The sequence below is a fragment of the Stegodyphus dumicola genome, chromosome 10 (assembly GCF_044657685.1).
Source record: "Stegodyphus dumicola isolate Sdum_Otavi_A_Nest chromosome 10, ASM4465768v1".
Classification (NCBI taxonomy): domain Eukaryota; kingdom Metazoa; phylum Arthropoda; class Arachnida; order Araneae; family Eresidae; genus Stegodyphus; species Stegodyphus dumicola.
In genome coordinates this window covers 184,172,044-184,192,703 of record NC_140777.1, presented here as the reverse complement: position 1 = coordinate 184,192,703, position 20,660 = coordinate 184,172,044, and the positions used below count along the sequence as shown (strand labels likewise).

Genomic DNA, 20,660 nt, shown 5'->3' with positions numbered 1-20,660 from the left:
GTTCAGCGGCTTTACCGCTCGACCGCTGGTGGGCGACTTTTTAAAGGCTCGTATATACGTTACACATGCGGAAAACCACGAAAATGCACATGTAGCCAGCCCATTCACGGGATTTAAACCTTGGACGGAACTATTAAGTGTTGAGCGACTTACTGGGCCGCCCTTCTTAGGGATCTAAATCTAGACGAACTAACACTGTTTAGCAAGTTTACTAACTCGCCTATCGCAGCCCCAAAATTTTTACTCGAAAGAAAAATTTAATTACATTTTGCTTTCTTTTCTCATCTCCTCGTTTTTGTCAATAGAGTTAATTAGATATCACTTATGTCTCGTCACATTCTGCATTCTTCATGTCTTTCTGCATTCCGTCGTGGTGTAAAGGTTAGCATACTTGACGCATATTCGAGAGGTACAGGTTCGAGTCCCGACGAAGGAATTGCGGATTTCTTCCTTTTCCAGACATCGAAAAAGGCATGCAAAGAATGCGGGCATTTCTCCCGCATTCTTAGCATGCCTTCGTAGTGTAGTGGTCAGCACACTCTGCACGTATTCCACAGTTCCGTGATTCGAGTCCCGGAGAGAGCATTGCTCGTCCGGGTTTTTTCATGTCTCCTGCTTCAAAAAAATCTAATGTCTTAAAACTCAACAGTGGCGCCCGAAATAAAAGGTAGTAGATGATGATTCTTCACCACCATCATTTGGCGACTGGGTCAACTAATCCACAGTCACCCTTTAGAAGGGATTTTCTCCCTCCTTTTTGTACGCCTTCGTGGTGTAACGGTTAGCACACGCGGCCCGAGAGGTCCAGGTTCGAGCCCCGGCAAGGGCATTGCTCATTTTTCATGTTTCCTGCTTGAAAAAAAAAAAAAAAAAAAAAAACTAATGAATCTGCATTATTTGGATTTTTCTCATTTTCGCACATAAATGTTTTGCTACTATGTGAAAATTCATCCAAAGAGTTCCTAGGTCATTTCCATATTAGAAATGCTAACAACATAAGTTGAATTAGTCCTAGCCGGGACTCGAACCTGGACCTCTCGAATACTCGCCGAGTGTATATTCATTACAAAAATATGTTATTAGTCCAACGAAGCAATTTGCCCAGAAGGACTATTAATTTCTTTTCGGCATTTTGCGTTGATTCACTTTAATCATTGTTTCACTTTTCAAATTGTTACCAACAAATATTATCACACTGTTCAGTATTTAAAGAATTAAATCATGAAGAATCTGAATAAATGTATGTTCGTTTCTCGAATTGTAATTAAACAAGGGTACCTAGAGTCATCGAAACTTGTATAATGTAATCTTCCGTAGAATATGGGCATGTGGAAGCCCTAATTCGAATTTTAAATTTGTTTTATTATCGATTTTATATTTTGTAAAACTTTAAAGATTTTTGATTAATAAATTGACCGATTTCAAAGCGAGCCATAGCAATATTGAACTGAAAAAAATTTTTATCTCGAGCGCGCGGGACTGTGTATTTGAAATTCTAAAAATATCCTCATTTAAAAATTATTTTGCGATATTGCCGTTGAACTGAATTTTAAAGTGCGAAGAACGTGATATTTAATAAATAAAGGTAACAACACAAAACGTTAAAAAAAAGTCCCTTTGAACGTAATTTAAAATCTGAAACCTTTCGTTTTTTTTTTTTTTTTTTTTTTTTTTTTTTTTTCCCTCAAAGGGGCTTTGTTTCTGAAGGACTATTGTTTTCCTTTTGCAATTTAGCGTTGAATCACTATAATGGCGAATCACTTTTCAAACTGTTGCAACCCAATGTTAGAGTCCTGCATTATATTTGAAAAAATTAAGTAATGAAAAATCTGCATAAATATATGTATATTTCCTCACACTGTGATAAAACAACATGAAATCGATCATAACATTGATCGATTTCATATTTTGTAAAACTTTAATGAATTTTTGAGTAACAAATTCAACGATTTAAAAGCGAGCAATGGCAACTCTCTACGGGGGGGGGAGAGAAAAAAACTTTTTTATCTCCAGCGCGCGGAACTGTGTATCGGAAATTCTAAAGATATGCTTATTTTAAAATTATTTTGCGACATTGCTACTGAACTGAATTTTATGGTTTAAGTGCAAAGAACTTAATATTTAGTAAATAAAGGTAACACACAAAACGTTAAAAATCGCCCTTTTGTAATTTAAAATCTGAAAGATTTCAGATTTTTTTTTAAAATTTTTATTTATATTAATGATGTATGAGTATTCCCTGACTATATTAGCCCTCGCCGGGAGTCGAACCTGGACCTCTCGAATACGCGCCGAGTGTGCTAACTGTTACAAAAATATGGTTTATTTTTACTTATATTAATGATGTATGAGTATTTCGAATTCTTCAGGCGATTCACGATAATATTTGCATTGTGACATATTTCTGTTACATTCGTAAATATATTTGCATAATTAGATGGACGGTTCAGATTAAAGTTCTCAGTTATGATACTATTGCATAGAATATACTTTCGAAAGAAATAATTGATATTCGTTGGGAAATTTTGATTCTTTTGACGATAACAAATGTCACAAACATTGCGGATGAGAGCTTTTGATGCTGTCACGGAAAGACAACAGATTCCTTCTAGTGTTTCGCTTTCTATGGGGTCATACGATCCGTTCGAATTCTCGTATAAGTTTCTTGATTTGATGGCTCAGCAATTTAAAGATTTCTGGCTCCTTATCTGATGTGAACTCTTCTTCGTAACGGAAGCGTATTGTTTGTGGATTGGAGTGAAAGTGCAATCGTCAGCGCAGCCAAGTGTGAAAAGTTAGATTTAAGGATAGCACCTTTGTATCAAACAAAACACGCACGTAAAGCCCTTCTTTGCTAGTTACGATGGCAGAGTTTTAGTTTTAGATGCAGGAGGTGTAGTATGTAAATTACTTTGATTTGTGAAATCACATGACTTCTTCTACGGAATATTAAATTACAAGCATTTTTTTTTTCTTTGCTTTTAATTTAAACTCATTGGTTTGTCAATTTTGCAGAGACTGAAAGTCACCTTTTCTGTGATCTAAAATTCAAGTATTCAGCTCTGCCTCAAGTTCAGCCCATTATGCAGCTCCCCTTAGTAGTTTATGTGAGTCATAGATTACTGTGAGTCGCTTTTCTTTAAATTCTCTTCCTGATTCCGCCAAGTTCTTATCATTTTCTCCATTGGAGGTGGCCCGAAATGCCTCTCTGCAGCCCTAGCGATTCTCAACCGGTGGTACGCAAAGAAATGAAGTATTTTTAACTATTAAATTCAAAAATCTCGTGAATTAAAAGAAAATTGATAGAAATTTCCTATCATCGAAATCTAACTGAAAATTTCAAAAACAGCAGACTTGTTAACTTTCGGCTGAACAAAAAAAAAAAAAAAAAAAAAAATTAAGAAAAGCATTTCAAATAAAAGTTTTAAATTTTTATTGCCTTTCTGAAAAATCTATTTGTGTGAACAAGGGTTTTCTTCCATGATGTATTTGAAAAATAAATACAAAACAAAATTAAAAGTGGATCCTAATTTAGGGTTAAAACTAAGTGAAATACCAGACATAAAGAAACTGATCTATCTTTAAACAGGCCCAAATTTTACACTAAATTTTAGATTTAAAGTATTGTAACTTAAATTTTGATAATTAAAATGATGACCTATTTTAATCCAATATTTACTTTTTACAAATAGCCAACAGGTTGTGCAAATAGCAAAATATACTATTTTTTATATTTGAGAAATTGGAAAATAATCATTGTAAAATGTAGTGGTGTTACTAAAGTGTTTCAGTTTTTGTTTAGATGGTACGCCGTAGTTGACAAACGTTGACAAACGCTGGTGTAGAGGATAGAGAACAACAAATTTACGGAATTTTTAAGTGAGCACGGATAATTAATTCGGATATGTGTTGTACTGCAAACAAAACTAGTAACATAAAACAAAGTATTGTTTTAAGTCATTCTGTAACTATCCTGTTACTTTTTAAAAATCTAGTATTATTATGTTTCTTCGCCTTCTTCTCCAGTGGTCGAGTGGAAATGACCAGTAGAACGCTGCCAACATTCACTGTAATTAGCAACGTACACAAGTACCGAAACTATTAAAATTATGCTATTAATGCCGACGCAGTCAGCATTTGGAGGCCTTAATACGTGAGTACGTTTTCCTTGAGAATTGTCTCTATCAAGCCAACTCTCCACTTGGACAGGACTCTGTGTTCTTTAATGATCAAGTAATCCAATCCAATATATTTTGTGTTAGATTTCAGAGTTAAATTCAGTTTCATAGCGATACTAGCGGAAGTATCCGCTGCCAGTTAAGATAGATTAAGAGTAATGTATTATTTTACTAATGACATTATTTGAAAATTCATATAATAGCATATTACACGTCGTAAAGAATAGGATGCGCCATTGTAATGCATCAGAAATTCCAAAGAAACAAAGTAATATTCAAAAAATGAATCACAACTGACAACGTACTCATAGAATCACGTGGTATATATATCCATATGACACATGGAATTGCCATTTGGGTCAGCAAAAATGAAAACGAATACATCATTATCTTAGCAAAATGAATTATTTTGACCAATATGGAAGGCGCATAAAAATTTCGCTAGAAAAATACTAATTATCAGCAACAATACCACGCAGCCATTGTTGCTTATATATCACTGCTGCTATCAGCATTGTTGCCACTCGGAAAAATGAGGGTGAAGTTTAGCATTTTAAGTCTTTTTAATTAATATCTATGATTTTAGAGATTTTTTTTGGGGGGGGTGTAGACGTCGATCTTTTCCGGGACACAGAAAAGAATTGTAGAAAGTTTGATAACTATAGTAGTAATTAAGTTATTAGCGAACAAACCCACAGACTTTTTGCAAGATATAGATTAAAGGCATTATAAAATTAAAGACAACTGTTTAAGATTTTTAAAGGTTGCTCATTAATTCATTTTAGTAAATACTTTTTGTTATTACAATTTGCATTTGCTATTTGAAATAAAAGTTTAGTTGAGAATATATTTTTTTAATCTTTATGTCAATTATAGCTCTAAAACCAGAATTTAATGGGTTCTTTATAGAATACTCAAAGACTATAAATTATTATTATTATGTTAAATCAATTATAATTGATTTAACATGCAATCAATAGTATCTGCATACAACTTGATGAAAACATGTGTCGGAATAGTTTAAAATGCCGTTTGCAAATATAATTACGTTCAATCACTTAATGCTTTTTTAAACACATTTTGTAAATCCAATTTCTTCAATCATGATAAAGTTTCGAAACGAAAACTAAATATATATATATATATATATATATATATAACAAAAAATAATGTTTGTCTCAATTTTTGGATCAAGGTCGTTGTGGCCAAAATATTATTAACTTTCAGAAGTCTTTACTTAAGAGGTCAATTTTGCATGTAAATAAAACAGCTGTCAACTTTTGACAAGAACGATAATTTCTCAGTTTAAAATACTCATACGAAATGGACAGCAATGTAAAAAAAACGAATAATGAAAACAATTAAATCGCATTTGCTGTCACTAATACGCAGGTTAACAATCATGCAAAGTGTTGTTTAAATTTACAAAATTTACGATCGAGCAAATAAAAAGAACTTTGTGGAGATTGCGAAGCTGATAGCAGTGTAAAGAAACGTAATCGATGTTCAATCTATTTTACTTCCCACGCTGTTTCGATAGGCCAGTCTTCCGAATCCAATGCTGAGGAGCTTTTCACCCAAAACAATTTGTAAAAAGTCCCTTCGAATAAAAAAAGAAAAAGAGCTTTTGCAAAGAGTTACATTTTTTCCTCCTTGACCCTTTCATCCTAATCTTAAGAGTCCATTTTTCCATTGTATGCTCCGTATTAGCAGACCCGTAAATCTAACAGCGGAACATAATGGGCCAGTATCTCCCCGGATGCTGACCTCCTTTGCACACAGATCAGATGGAAAGACAATTTGTAAAACCCTGGTATTCACTTTCACCATATCGCGTTTGGCCACGCCACACCATTGTTAAACACAGGTATTTCTTTTATTCTTTTTGATTTGTTTTGGTTCTTGTCCACAAGTCCATTCTTTGTTGAAGTGGGGCTCCGGAGAGGTTACATAACTATAAAAGACCGAGCATTTGTCCCGAGAACTACATTGATCTCCAGACTTCCTTTGGACTTAAGTCGCTCAAATACATCTCTGTTCAACATGAACGTGGTAAGTCGGATTCTACTGAAATCAATTTCTATTTCTGCATCCACAGAAGGATACGGTAACCATTTCGAATTTCGTTTGGGTCCGTAATAAAAAGTTACGCTTCAGTGCCAGTTTCTCGACTTCATTTGATGGATACTATCTTTTGGTTTTTACGCGCCCTATCTGTAATTTTTATCGCATGGACAGCCATCAGGCTCCGAAAACCTAACGCTGGAGTTATAGCGGACGTCGTGAAATTACTGCGCAAAAGATGACGTCCACCTAGGGTTACAGTCAGTATAGCGTAAGTCACAAAACAGACAAAGAGTCTGTAGGGATTTATACTTATTTTAAATAACCAATTTTATTTAATTTGTTATCCTTTCCTATAAGCCTTCATTCCCTTAATTGTAAGTGCCAGAATATTTAAATTTGGTAGCGCTCGTGAAGGAATGCCAATTCTACGTTGAAGAAAGAGTTTTAAAAACCAAGTTTCAGTAGGAAAGAGAGAGTTAGGCTATTTGCCGTCATCTCCGCTGCTTAAGCGTCTGCTCACATAGTTATCGCTACTTCGCGTGGCTTAACTGCCTTTAGCAGCTGCCACTAGTTTTCGACGGGGTTTAATACACAGGAATTATTCCGAGCCCTGGTAGTTTAGTTCGACGACTTGTACATATCTTAAATCTTTAGTTAATTCTTTTTGATTTTAGCTACCGCCCCAGCAGATGCGTAGTGCGTAGTTTGTTAGCGTCGAGTTGTAAATTTTAAAGAATTGATCAAGGGTACTTTTAACCCTTCTTCTGTGAAGTTACTACTATTACAGTTCTCACACAGGAATTATCCTATTAGACTCTACAGTGGCGCCCGAACTAAAAGGGTGTATGACGATTCTCCACACCCGGGATTTGGCGATTGGGTCCCCTAAAAACCCCAGTCGCTCTTTGAAAGAAGGGAGTATATAAGGTATTTCTTCCGCCTTCTTAGCATGCCTTCGTAGTGTAGTAATCAGCACGCTGAGCGAGTATTCCAAAGGTCCGTGGTTCGATCTTCTGCGAAGGCGCTGCTCATTTTCCACATCTCCTGCTTCGAAATAACCTAATATCTCTATAAGTTTTTGAAACAAACGATAACTTAAAGAACAGTTTTTCTACGGAAGTTTACCTTTCTTACAATTTTCTGTTGGCTTTAAAAGATCTTTGCAGTCTGTTCCAGTGCTGTTGCTTAGCTCTACATATAATAAAAGAAAGAGTCTGTCTCTGTGTGTGCTTCTTTCGTTCGTGCTGCGCGCATTCTAATAGACACAAGGCTACGAAATTTAGTATATAAGTGCATCTAGACAACAGCCATTGCACCTTGAAGCGATTTTTTTCAGAACTCGAATTAGATTTTCTTAAATTTTATCTTTTCAATGAAATCGCATCAGTTTGAATAGTTTCATTCTTTTAGAAATGTGGTTTAGGCAACAGTTTGTCCTTCAGTGCTTTGTATACTGGACTGCTAACTGTTTAAAATATTATTAATTATACACGCAACACGCTCATCACAATCTTCTTATTCTGACGTGCATGCGTCTCGCGAGTCACAACAGAAAATAATTTCCATTTTTCCACCTCTCTTTCTTTATTAGCTAATGACAAAGATGTTTGTATGTTTTGAATTATGTCAGCCACAGCACAATTTCGATGGGTTATTGCTTTCCGATCACAGTTTCATCCTTTTAGAAATGTGGTTTGGCAACGGTTTTTCATTCATTGCTTTGGATACTGGACTGCTGACGGTTTTCTCTTGAAAATATGAGATTTATTGCTTGTTTCATTGAAATTATTTTATATTATGTTTTAATTACATATAGTTTTAGTTATATAAAAAGTTTTGGACGATTTTTTTAGGAAACAAAGTTCTTAACCTTTTTTATACCATTTGAATTGAGCTTTTGCAACAGGAAGTTTGTTAATTTATTTATTAGGATAATTAATAATTGTATTAAGGGATACTTCTTATTTCACTGTAATGTTTTCTACATATAATACACTTTTATTGAAATTTCCGTTTTTATTTATTTGATAAAGTTGTTCTGCAGGGTCAAATTCTGTACAGTTTTTAAATTTAATGTTTGGTGTTTCCTTTAGGCATTTTTATGGTACATTTAAAAGCCAGACGAAGGCTGGCCTCGTAGCGGCTAGTAATATACTATGACCAGAAATAATATAAAATATCAGGGAATAAGTTTTGTGCTTTTAATGTTCTCTAAAGAAATTCAGTTTCATAACACCTTTAAGGCAATGACAAATACGCGACAGTTGCTGTTCGATATTCAAGTTTACTTGTTCCGTCAATATAATTGGCGAGTTTTTAAGAAATACCATGCTATGTAAAATCCTATCACGCTCAATTAACGAGTAATACAAAAAATTGCGTTAGCGCTCATAAATTTCGCTTTTATTAGTTTCAGGAATATTTTTGTTAATAACATCAGTTACCGATTCAATGAATTTTAGATTTAAAACAAACAATTCAAACTAACATTTGACTTGTCACTGTTATGTGCAATTAACCCTTTGCGGCACAGTGTGTCCGGTGTGGACACACCTAAAAATTTCCTTCTGTACGCACAGAAAAATTGAATGAAAAAGGATTTGTAGGTTACTGGGAACCTTCTTTAGTTGTAGTAGATGGCAGCTCAACACAAACGAGTCCATATATTTTAGCCATGTTTACTTTTTTAAGATCCTCATTTTTCAAAGAAATCTTCCAGATTTTTTTAGGGTATAAAAGGAATTGTTTTAAAAGAAATTTCTATGTTATTTTTTCGCTGTATGCTAATCTCCCTATTCTATATTAGTTTTATATTTTTACCTTGAAATCTTGCCTAAAATCAAACGGCGAATCCTAAATGTGCCCATAGCGGGCTCACGGATCATCTAGGACAACTGAGAATCTGTATTCTTTGTTTCTACGCATCTCATCGGTCAGTTCATTGACAACAATGCTCGTTTCAGCACTCTTTTCGAAGCTCTATTCAATCAGTGTGCCCACTTTGGGCACACCCACAGAATTAAAACGATAAGTGCTTTCTTCACAAAATTTTACTTGTATACTCCTCTGGGTCTAATTAGACTGCCTATCTTCTTTATTTTTTAATCAAAACCCCGACTTTAAGAGGTAGCGTACCGGAATGGGTTAAACAACAGCCTCTCTGCTTTCGCAAAACGTCACTTTCTGGATTATTACTGGATATTTTTGTCTTGTGATTTTTAGTATTATTCTACATGCAATAAGTTTCTTCAGTTAACATTAGTAAACTATAGGTAATACTTCAAGATTTTTTCTCTCTGAGAATGATTGGTGGGAAAGGAATTCATCATTACTTAGATTAAGGTCTTGATTTGCAAAGAGAGAGAGAGATAAACAATAGCTCAGTTTTAAAACACAATTTGTTGCATCACCTAATTTCTGGGTTGTCAATCTGATAGCTGAAGACGTTCATAGTTAAAGGTGAAAGGATGTTAAATAGAAGATTCCGGAAGTTTTTCGGCACAAAAGCTGCATCCTTATGAAGATGGATGTTATCGGTACTGTTGGAAGCCCAATTCATTGTCTTCCTTGAAGACAAAGCAAGATTTGACCAGATTGGTCTTAATTACTGTTCTATCAGAAATGTGTACGATAGGTTTGCTTTTAAATCGATAAATATTATATGGAGATTTCACTATGGAGTGTATATCCGCTTTTATCATATGAGTAAATCTCTTATCAAAATATGAATGTATTACGTATAATTCTATGAAAACTTTTCGGCTGTTTTTGAGTAATATGATTATTTAATTTCCAGTTCCTTTGTGCAATAGAAAACAAAAGGATTTATTCAAATCGATTGGATTCTATTGCAGTAGTACATTGGAGTATTACAATAATAATTATTCTTGTCTGATAGATAAATAGGAGGAATTTTTTGCACATTTACTAAATGTTTCACTTTTATTGGCAAAATGTTTGCGGCATATCTTTTATTGCATGTTGTGATAATTTTTCGTATCTAACTTATGGCTGACCGAGTATAACTCTGCTGTTCATATTCCAAATCCTTTATATGTTTTAAAAAAAGAATATCAGTGACTTATATTTACTAATAAATAAATGAAGAGTAACAAAAGAGTATTATATATGCTGAAAACAGTTTAATTCATAATGTTTATTAAGTTAGATAAATTAAAGTTATTTCACGGCAAGAATTATATTACTTCTTTGCACCTAGTAATGAAAGTATTGCAATCACGAAAAATTCCGGGTATCATATTTCATCGAAAATTTCCATTTTGATCTCTGTCAAATGCAATTTAACGATTTTTTCCACGACATCTGTACGTTCGGACTCTTTTTCGCCTAACACATTATAAAACTGATTTGAAATGGATTCAGAAGAGATTTTTTCGTGGCGTCTGTACGTACATATGTACCTCGCATAACTCAAAAACGAGTAGACTGGCGTCAGACCATTGACATTTTCTATATAGAACTCCTACAAGATGTAGTTGTGTACCTCCTGTTTTGGTTGCAATCGGCAGGACCAAAAGTATATATATATATATATACATATATACACCTCTGTTAGTCGGCTCCGAGAGCTCAGTTTTTTTATTCTTATATGTTGGTAAATTGCGCATTTTTTGCTTTCAAAATGATTGAGTTATGTTGTTTATATCTTACGGTTACGATTTTTATGCCTTTAGTTAACCTGCATGAAAGAGTTGAAGAATTATCAACAATTTAAAAGTTGTTTAAATGCGGCTAAGCCTAATGATTTTACTGTAGCAGCCATATTTATTTACATTTGATACTCGGCCGAAGAGTAAGTAAAATCTTTCTGCACCTTCACTGTCTTTTTGCCGAGTGAGATTAAAAGCAAACTTGCAATTCTGTGCACCAAAAAGTCTGCCTTTTTACCCTCTGGCCGAATTGCTTGCGTAGAAACTGTAATTTTCCTGGTAAAATTAATTTTTTTAATTGTTTTAACTGTACCTGGTATTTTATGTTTTTATGTGTATTCCAGTTTTTAATGAAGGTATTTTGAGTTTTTATGTATTTTTGCATTGCCGCGAAGCTAGAGTAAAATTTAGTTAGTTTAAAAATAAGTTTAAATGAAATGTAAGAAAAAATGCGTATAAGTTATTATTCCGTACAAGGAAGTCATGTGGTGTACACATCAGCTTTTATTATTTATTAACATTTTACTGTTTTAAGCTAGATATAGCTAGCTATATCTAGCTTAAAATATATATATAGATAGATAGATAGAGTATAAATCTGATATATATAGATATATGTAGATAAAATATAAATCTGTTCAAAATATGCATTATAGTGTATCTTAAGCAGTAAGCTGTTATTACTCTGATGTCTAACTACCATCATTTGCTATCTCATTAAATCATTAGAGTACTTAGAGTACAACATTTTCAAATGACAATAAAAGCTACTTATTCTAATATCTCTTTGCTTCTAAGACTATAGATGGACTTTTTTAGTTTTTATTAGTTTGGCCCATAAGTTCTGGCTATTTTTAGATTTCCATTAAAATAAACAACAAATGAACAATAAATCAATGAAGAATGTATTCTCCGTTGGTCTTTACAGATTCTTCCCAACGCTCTGGATGGTAAAAATCAGTCTTTTAATAGCGTAAGCTAACGTTAGCCGTTCTAAGAGGCATGGCTTCTTCATTATACACTTCACAAATCTCTCGAACAGTTTCTAATGCTTTGGGCACCTCGAATAAACGCAGTCGAAAGTTCTGTTTGTTTGTCGCCTTGACACTTCATTTTAATGACAAGAAAAGAACAAAAGGTGTATCAGTATAAAAAAGTTGAATACACTATTTTGCAGAGTACATAATTCTCTATCAAATAACATAAAATGCGTTGCCAAAACGTTCTATGTTTCACACAAAATTTTCACTTAAATAAATTAACGCCAGAACTAACCCAATAGTAGTATTAAGCGTAATTATAACGCAGTTTTAATGATTATTTGCTACATATCTCTGGTATCGGATAAAATGTGTTACTTTGTGTTATAAAATTTCGAAATTCTTCTATACATCTTTGATATAATAACAGAGTTCGAAATCTTAGCCCTTTTTTACGACTGAAAAGAAGCCTTTATTTCCAATCAACTTCAAAGAATGCGGAAACGTTTTGATTCTGATACATAAGCTTACTTTTTAGAAGCAATCCATAAAAAATACATTGTAATTGATTATGTAATATACACTGCGTAGAAAAAAAAGAGACAGTTTTTATATCTCCCCTTGTACTGGGCTGATTGACGAAATTCAACTTGCGTTTTCCATGTCTCCAAAGCGCGACTTAAAATATGCATTAGATTTATATATAGCATTGCTCTAATACAGGTATTTTGATCCAAAAATCGGACTTTTTCTGAAATGACATGCTAATGTTTTTTCCCCAGTTTCAATTCTACGACTCAAATGAGGCCAAACTGCCAAGTTTTGTAAAACTCGCCCGAGTAGTTTTTAAAAAAAATTAGCTCTCAAAATTTAGCTCCTCAATGCTAATTGAATCTGGTTTATTAATCTCTCTTTTCTTATTAAATTTATTTCATTCTTCCTTTCACATTTCGAAATTTAGGTTCATTCCAAATAAAATTCGCCCATTTTTTACGATTTATTTTTTAAATTTGAATTTTTAAAAAATGTTTATTAATTTTTCGAAATATATTTTGAATCATAAACTATGAAATTTTTACCATCCTCTTAAAGGAGATTTATTTCTAAGCATACCTGCAAAAAATTAGAATTTTTTTATTCAAAATTTCCGAAGATATACGTTAATTAATATACTGGCGCGTTTTGAGATTTGACATATTTTTTGAAAGCGATAATAACATCCAATATGGTTTAGGCACTTTGTTAAAATTATTTGAAACGAGGAATTAAGTGACTTTTTTTTTCTCTCGCGCACAAAGGTGGTGTGTTTAATTACGGCAAAGCTCACTAGGGCTATCTGCCTAAGGGGAGGGATGCCTTCGTGGAGGACTTTCTAAGGGAAACTGGCTCGTATATACGTTACACATAGGGAAAACCACGAAAGCACCCATGCAGACAGCGTGTTCGCGGGCTTCAAACCTCAGACCGAACTACCAGTGTTCAGAGATTTTACCGCTCGGCCGCTGGTGGGCACTCGTGCACAATGAAAAAGGGAAAGAAAAATAGGTTGCCATATATTAAGAAGTTCGTCGAAAGAACTATTCTTGACGCAAACTGAAAACAAATGCGCCAAGTTACATTTTTGAATTTCTACGTAAATTTCACACCAAATTTTACAGAATTTAATATTTTGGCATAATTTGAGTCGTAGCATCGAAATATGGAAAAAAACTTGGCTTGCCATTTCAGAAAAAGTCTGATTTTGTGTCAAAATACCTATATTAGAGCAATGCTATATATAAATCTAATATATATCCTAAGTCGCGCTTTCGAGACATGAAAAACGCTATTTAACTTTTGCCGATTGCCAGTAGAACGGGAGATATAGAACTGTCCCTTTTTGGGGGGTAGTGCACTTACTATATCTGAGTGCTATGATTGATGCTCTATATGATTTTTTTCCCAATTTCTTTTATAGCTTGTTCTGGCAACTTTACTACTCTCAGCTGCAGTAGCACACGCAAGTCTTGCCTATCCTACCTACGGACATTTGGGTGCTTCATCTGCACATGGCTATGGGTCTCATGGTCACCATCTCTCTGGTTACGGCTCTCATGGCAACAGCTTGCTGAGCAGTCACGGTCATCATGGAGATTCAGGCTATGGCGCTCACGGTAGCCATGCTATTGGCTCTCATGGAGCTCACTCTGCAGTAGGAGCCCATGGCGCAGATTATGGTAAATACAGGGATGTTGGAGTTTACAGCCACGACAAAGGAGATGGATATGAGAAATCTTACTATTATGACAAAGTAAGTATTACCATGTATGGCGTCACTTTAACTTTGTTATGGGTTGTAGAAACTGACGAAAAGGGATTTTTCATCAGATTTATAGCAAAATAATATGCTTAATTTGAAGCCATATTTACTTTCACCTTCGTGTTTTATTGAAGGTAAAGACAACCGCCCTTGAAACACCGTTCTAATTTATGGACTTTCTTAAATAATAAAGATAATTTTTTATGTAGCTCTGTATGTGTTTACAAGATAACATCCCTTAAAGTATGAGATTTAATTTCTTTCTTGTGACTTCCATTACGGTTTTCGTTCTCCATAAAGATTTTGAGTTTATTGTTTAATTTAATAACTTAAGTACATGCTGTTGCTTGTATTTTGTTTCCGTTCTGTGCGAATATTAGGCCAAAGATTTCGCATACAAATCCATTTAAGCCGATGGGAAAATTTCAGATGTATACGAGGTGTGATACAAAAATAAGAGACTATGTAGCTTGAAAAAAGAGTGGAGTTGGCAACAACTGTTTTGGTGACGTTATCCAACGCATCTCCTTTATCCATGCGGCCAGTTTGGACTTAACCGTTCACACCAGTTGGGAGTACTGCCTTATTAAGTGAACATGTGCAACTGCATTCTACTGGAAAAAAAATGTCTAATGCAGGGGTTTTCAACCGGTGGTACGCAAAGAAGCAAAGTATTTTTAACGATAAAATTCAAAATTTAAAAGCCCAACATCCTGATTGAGTTTTTTCTCTAACACTCGTAAATTTATGCGATCTGAGCTTTGTACAAGAGTAGTGGTGGTGGTGATAATAGTACTTTATAGTAGTGGTACAAAAGGTTTTCAATTTTTGTTTAGATGGTACGCGTTAGTCAAAAGGTTGAGAACCCCTGATGTAATGTAAAAATAGAACAGCGAATCAACATCAAGTTTGTTGTGAAACTTAAGAAATCAGCCACGGAAACATTTCAAATATTAACTGAGGCTTATGGAGATGAAACTTTGTCTCGTGTGTTTGAATGGCATAAGCGGTTTTGAAGGGAAAGAGATAAATCACGCATGTCAAAATCAAACTTCATGGCAATGTTAACGGTCTTCTTCGATATTAATGAAATTGTGTTGATTGAATGGGTTCCCAGTGGTCAGACTGTTAATCACCACTACTTCATTGAAGTACTAAGAAGACTTGGTGAAAAAATTAGGGAAAAAAAGGCCACAGTTGTGGACTTATGGATGGCTGTTGCACCAAGACGATACACCCGCTCACACGGCCCTATCTGTCAAGCAGTTTCGGACCAGAAAAACCATTACTGTGTTTGGGCATACTCCTTATTCACTTAATTTGGCTCCATGCGACTTGTTGTTATTTCTTAAAGTTAAACTATTTTAATAAAATTAATTTACATTGCTTTTTGCTGTAAATTTGGCAATATGAGTTGTCTAGTCAAATCAAACACTTATTTTCTCTTTATCATACTATATTGTTAAAATAATATTTTGTTAATCTAAACTCTTAAAATGATTTTTAAGTGAAAGCATTTTTTGAGTATTTTTAAATATTTATCAAGTATGCAGTAGTATATCACTTATTCAAATTTAATCTTGAATTATGCAGTAGCATTTTATAAAATAATTATTCTCAAGAATATTTAATACACTACAACTCCAATTATCCGAACTCTGAATATCCGAATCTCTGATTATCGGAATCGCTTTCAGAATTTAAGAAAAAAATTAAGATAGAAACATAGTGTTGGACAATCAATGATAAAAAAGGAGCAAACCTACACTTTTAAACTTCCTGTCACTGCTTGAAAACGAACATGGTATTTCTTCAAAAAAATCAATGAAGGCAGCAACAAAAAAAAAATTTAGATGATGTCCTTTTCAAGTGTTATTTGCAGCAATAACGGTTTGTTTTCTACGGGAAACCCAACTTCGGGTCCGATTCTTTGTGAAAAAGCTAAGGTATTAGCTCAGAAGCTTGGCTGGTCATCCTTTAAAGCAAGTAACGGCTGGCTAAGAAATTTTAAGTGCAGGCACGGTGTCCGTCAAACAGATTACTTTGACCGAGATGTTCAGCAAGCAGTGACGTTTAGTACTTTAAGTACTGTACAGTACGCTATATAACTTGTACGTTAAAGTTTTGTCTTTTCATTTTAATTAAAATCCTATTTTTCTTTATAAATAGGTTTTTTTCTCAAATTTTCAACAAACAGTAATTAATTAAAGTGTACGTAGACCCTTTCTTCGGAAAAAAATCGGGTTATCCGAATGGAGGTCGAGTCCCAATTGATTCGGGTTATTGGATAAAATAATTTTAAATATAAACCTACATTTAGAATTTCCGATACACAGTCTCGTGCACTGGAGATAAAAATGTTTTTTTCTGTTCAACGTTGCCATTGTTCGCTTTGAAAGTTTGTTTATTAAAAATTCGTTAAAATTTTACAAAATATGAAATCGATTATAAAACAAATTCCAATTTCAAATTTGGGATTTCAGATGCCCATATTTGCAGGAGGATTACGTTATTCAAAATTGGATGCCTCTAGGTACCGTCGTTTTATTACAATGCGAGAAACATACATGCATTCATGCTGATTCTCAATTACTTAATTTCTTTAAATATAATACAGGGCGATAATGCTCGGTGGCAACAATTTGGAAAGGGAAACAGCTCTTAAATCATGAATCAACGCAAAATGCCAAGACAAAATTAACACGCTGAAAGCGGCGCCGAATTTGCTGTTCTTTCCGTTCAGCCGGTTATCTTGGTAATAAAATCGGCTTAATTCAAATTCATAACAAAATGTTACCAAAATATTGTTCGTATTTTAATATGTGTAAATCTAAGCCATATCTTTGTTTAGAATGTTTCAATAAATTTCATTAAAACTACATTTGATCACATTTCATTGAGACTATATATATTTTTTAACTCTAACACTGTCGGCCCCGCGGACCGACGCCAGCCAAACGAAAATTCCATTGCCTGTCCCCACGGACCGACGCCGGCAAGACGGAAAGTTTACTGACGGTTCCCATGAATCAACGCTGGCCACATGGAAAGTTCACTGACGGCGCTGGCCTAAACGTGTTAATAGCCCTTCTGTGCAAATTGTCTCTTTGGGCTAAAAGAAAGACTATATTTAAATTTCATTTGAAAGATGCATTATTTATATTTTATCTTAACGTTTTATTTCACGTTTAGGTCAGAGGTCATCATGACATCATAGCTGATCATGGCTCCAAGCATGCTTCTTATAGCGATCATGGAGTGAAGTCCTATCACGACAGTGGTGCCCATGGTGCCAGTGGCCACAGCAATTACGGCGCTCACAGTAAACTTGGAGGACATGGCTACGGATCTCACGGCTATGCCAAATCTGGATATGGGAATAGTGGCCACGGAAGCAGTGGCTACAATACAGTTGGTCACGGAATCGGAGGCCTTGGTGGAGCTTATGGAGTTGGACATGGGCTCGGAGGGGGTTACGCTGCAGGTCATGGACTTGGTGGTGGCCACGTCGCTGGATATGGACTTGGAGGCGGATATGGTGCAGGGCTTGCACATGGAGGATATCCATCAGTCCATGGACTTGGCTACGGTAGTGGTCTTGGTGCTGGAGGATACGCAACAAAATACGGATCATCTCATGGGTATTCTAAAGTCTACTTTAAAGGACCTGGTTACGGATACCACTACTAGAAAGGGGCACCAAAGAGGAAGATGCTGACTTATAGTAAGTATTTCAAATACGTACAGTATTATTAAAAACTAGTAATAGTGTTGGATATTTTCTTTTCATATAATTAAAATAAGCTCATTGTTAAACATATTTGCCATAAAACATTACATGCGTTTAAAATATAACAACGAAACCCTCCATTCTAATTTATTATCATGGATGAATTAGACCCTAATCATTATATTACCTATACACAGTAATATACAGGGTGATTCTAAATTATTTTTACAAATTAAGAGGGGAGATAGTACCCATCCAGACGAGCAATGATTACCATAGGACATAGGGCCGCATTCCACTTTGAGAGGCAGAAATGAGGAAAGTAGAAACTCATCGAGGACGACCAAGGAGAATATCTCCTAAAGATTATCAAGAATTAACTGTATGTAAGTTTCCAGTGTGAAGAAGAAGCATTTTGCTCTTAATTGGTACTGGAGAAAGCCAATCAGAGCAAAAGGTGTCCTTGAAAACGACACATCATCATCGTTTCAAGTATTACCTTAGTAGCATCTTCCGAAACTTTTCGTGAATGCTATGGCTGAATACACGTACGAGGATTTGGCAGATATTCACCTCACATACGGCGAAAAAAAGGGAATGAACGCAGAGCACGAAAGATTGTACGAACAGTGGTTTCCACTCGTCGGGATTCCAAGTCATCCAACCTTTTCCAATGTTGATCGAAGAATGCCAGAAACCAGTTCTTTTGCCATCTCAAAATGCAAAGCATGACGTTCGCGAAATGTACGAAAGCCAGAAATGGAAGAGCGAGTTGTCTGCATTTTGAGCACTTTCTGGGAATTTTTCACAATAAATTGTGCAACTTTTTTGTCTCGTTCATTCGCTTTCCAAACACTATTGTAAGTTCAGGTTGGAATTCTAATATTCCGCTTTTCTGCCTCTCAGAGTGGAATGCAGTCCTATATTCTATGGTAATTTTTGCTCGTCTGGATGGGTACTATAACCCCTTTTAATTTGTAAGAACAATTCAGAATAATCCGATATATACACAGTAATTGTAATATTGCGTACGTATATTAGACTAAAGAAATAGAAATCAAAATTGCTTAAGAACAAACAAGAAATAGCCTTACTATTTTAAATCAAAATACGTAGCATATATCAAAATATTTGCAAACATAATTTTTCAAAGTATTGACCAGCACGGTCGAATCCGTTTTGCTTAGCATCTGCATAAACAAAATGAACAATGTATGAAAAGAGAATTAATCAACAACAGGACTCTAAAAACCTAAAAGGTTTCAGATTTAAATTACTTCCAAATGGACTTTTTTTAACATTTTGTGTGTTACCTTTATTTATTAAATATCATGTTCCTTGCATTTAAGCGTATCTTTAGAATTTCCGATACACAGTCTCCTTCGCTGGAGATAAAAATGTTTTTTTATTATTATTATTATTTTTCCGTACAGTGTTGCCATGGCTCGCTTTGAAATCGTTAAGCTTTTTAATCAAAAATTCGTTTAAGTGTTACAAAATATGAAATCGGTACTAAAATAAATTTCAAATTCAAGTTAGGGCTTTCACATGCTATGGAAGATTACGTTATTCAAATTGGATGGCTCTAGGTACCGTTGTTTTATCACAATGGGAGAAACATACATACATTTATGCAGATTTCTCATTATTTAATTTTTTTAAATATAAGACAGGGCGGTAATATATGGTGGCAACGATCTGAAAAGTGATACAGCGTCTTATTCTACGCAAAATGCCAAAACGAAATTAATGGTCCTTCAGGGCAAATTGCCTCTTTGGACTAATGATTTGTCATTGTACCTTTCTGTTAAAGATTTTGCAGCTAAAAATATATAAGAAAGTTAAAGCAAATATTAAAATTTAAGCATCATAAAGAGTGCACAAGATCAAAACACAAACTTGCATGTTTTGTGGTTTCTAAAAAATGTGAAAAGAAAACTCTTTCTTATCATGTTATTTCTTTAGACAGGTTCAAAAGCGCACAACAGCAGATGGGAGCACTGTGAACCGATCTTGGGCGCTTATAACAAATCGTCGACGGCAGCTACACCATGGTGGATGAAAGAACAAATAAAGTATAATGCTGTAAAATGTGCAATTTTCTTATACGAGGAAATAAATTTGTATTTATGTAAATTATTTTTAAGGGTATACGGATTCTTCATTTACTTTCATTTTATACTGTTTCACATTTATTATATACTAGCGGAAGTACCCGATGCCAGTTAAGTTAAATTGAGAATAATCTAACAACAGAGAGAACGAGACCGCTGTAATCCTTCTCGAATAACAATGCAAAAAATACGATTCATGCTCAGACATTTTTCACTCTGATGCAATATGGAAAAACCACATAAAAAATTTCCATAGAAAAATAAACTACTTTTCTCTGATTATATCAGCAACAATGGCACACAGTTTTGAATGATTTTTTTCTTTCTAATCAAATGGTCGTAAAACTCATGTTCCATCCAATATTTCACCTATATTAAAGTTTAGTCGATTAGTTGTCTCAAAATATTGATCATAATTGATCAGAAATCAATAACGCAAACAAACACACATTCTTCTTTATATATATATATATATATATAATAATAATAAAACTTACAAATTTTTATTAACAGACTACGATTTGAAAGCGAGCAGTATCAACACTTTTCAATATAAAGCATTTTTATCTCCAATGCGGGAAACTGTTGCCACTCAGAGAAATGAGTGCGAAAATTAGTGTTT

The 20,660-nt window shown here is 34.3% G+C and overlaps 2 protein-coding genes across 2 annotated transcripts in view; one reads left to right on the top strand and one right to left on the bottom strand.

Annotated features, from left to right (window-relative positions):
* LOC118203765 (uncharacterized) overlaps positions 1–20,660 on the bottom strand; it is a 392,790-nt gene that overhangs the window by 260,548 nt on the left and 111,582 nt on the right. The window lies entirely within an intron of this gene.
* Positions 6,073–20,063, top strand: LOC118200643 (uncharacterized). The gene is made up of 4 exons (XM_035372609.2): positions 6,073–6,230; positions 13,853–14,185; positions 17,387–17,918; positions 19,890–20,063. Exons 1-3 carry the CDS (start codon positions 6,222–6,224, stop codon positions 17,882–17,884), a joined length of 840 nt encoding a protein of 279 aa, XP_035228500.1. The 5' UTR covers positions 6,073–6,221; the 3' UTR covers positions 17,885–17,918; positions 19,890–20,063.